General features: G+C 39.1%; 1 protein-coding gene across 1 annotated transcript in view; it reads right to left on the minus strand.

Annotated features, from left to right (window-relative positions):
• The window catches only part of FASTKD2 (FAST kinase domains 2), a gene marked incomplete at its 5' end in the record, with an annotated part of 21845 nt that extends 20210 nt beyond the window's left edge, over positions 1 to 1635 (minus strand). Inside the window, 2 exons of the mRNA XM_018574005.1 lie at positions 478 to 737; positions 1576 to 1635. Coding sequence (XP_018429507.1) covers positions 478 to 737; positions 1576 to 1635 — 320 coding nt within the window. The remainder of the gene's footprint in view (positions 1 to 477; positions 738 to 1575) is intronic.
• Positions 1636 to 1731: the final 96 nt, after the last annotated feature.

The following is a 1731-nucleotide window of genomic DNA, read 5'->3' on the forward strand; positions in this document are numbered from 1 at the left end:
AGGGCCAACCAATCGGAAGCCGATTAATCGATTATTGAAAAAGTTGACAACTTTTTCAATAATCGATTATAATCGATTATGTCGATTAGTTGTTGCAGCCCTAAAAAATATATCCCTACACAACACCCACTCCATATAGTCCATTACCAATCATACCCAATCCCCTGCATGAATATGTGATACAAATTTCATACGTTAAAGAGACCCAGTCACTATTTACTACACTGTCATCCCCTCCTTACTCTCTATTACACAATTGCTAAGAAAATTCATGAGAGAGAGAGAGAGAAGAGAGAGAGAGGAGAGAGGAGAGAGAGAGATTGTGTCAGTGTGTGTGTAAAAGTGAAACAAGTATATACAGGTCAAAAAGCAAGTAAATTCTAAGGGATTGTGTAATACAGAAAAGGCAAAATGACTAAAAGCAAAGTAAACAGTGACCAACGCCAATCCCCCCAAAAACATTGTAGATCATGTTACCTGGCAAAGTAGCAGAAGACTTTGAATTAGTTTTGATTTTTGATTTAGTTTTAAATGCACAAATACTTCAAGTGTGCGGACCAAAGCCCCTGGCGAAAAGACTGGAGCCATCTTCCAGATTCCATGCGTCAGATGGCGGAAGTGTGGATGATCGACTATGAAGTCTCTTTCAATGGGTTTCCGCTTCTGGTTAAGTACCAAGAATGTATGCCAGAGTTTTTGAACACCTTCGAAGAGTTCATCTTTCCTGTGTAAGGGACCTGGAAAGACATTCAATACTTCCCTGGGAGTAGTACATTTATTCAGCGCAATCATGGTAGAAGATTTTAACTCTTTATGGCTACTATTTAGTTTATCTGATTTCAAGCTAATGTGCTCATTTAAAGGGCTAGCATGGTTAATATACATGCTGGCAGGAGGATCACTTTTTGGTTCATCTGCACAATCAGATGTCATATTATTTGCTTCCCTACATGGTAAAGTCTCATGACTAAAACACCTGATCGGCACAGTGGCTGAACTGAATGTGGATTTCAAAGTGCAAGTATATGAAAGCAGAGGAAGTGTTGATTCTAATCTATAATTCTTTGGAAATTTAGGAAAACTCATTCCGGCAAAGGAATTGCATGGCTGTAGTTGTCGTATTGTTCGCAGCATGTATGTACAGGTCTTGCTTCCCATCTCTGTAGTATTCTTCGCTGCTGTATATTTTTATCTGCAAACCAGATTAAACAAAAAAGAATATCTTACAAACAGCACAAGACATCTTTTACATCAAAGTACACAATGTACATATTTAGTCGCAGTCTACATGTCTATTCATTCAGTAAAACACAACAGGACAAGGATCCCTAAAGACCAAAAATTAAGAACCATATTCTAGAATCAGGAAATACACCACAGGCCACATATACCACAACTGAGTCATATGTGTGTAGCCTGAGGTATATTTACTGGTTCTGAAGAAACACAATCATGGGTTGGACACCTACAGCTCTTCAATAAGTACTCGTAAGCCTAGAGCAAGCTTACACTACTACGACACAAGACCAAAAGAGTGATAAGGGCTTAAAAAAAAAAAAAACCTAAGTTAGGTACCTGGTAACTTATTTTCCAGGAATTGTCCAGGGCAGCCACTGAGAGGTGGTATCCTCACACCTGAAAACAGGAAACACATCATCCACAATTAGAATAAAAAGGGCGGTCCCTCCCTACCACCTCAGTATTATCATAGAACCGAAGGCCGGAAAGGAC

Source organism: Nanorana parkeri, unplaced genomic scaffold (genome assembly GCF_000935625.1).
Source record: "Nanorana parkeri isolate BGI_ZX_2015 unplaced genomic scaffold, ASM93562v1 scaffold2671, whole genome shotgun sequence".
Taxonomy (NCBI): Eukaryota; Metazoa; Chordata; class Amphibia; order Anura; family Dicroglossidae; genus Nanorana; species Nanorana parkeri.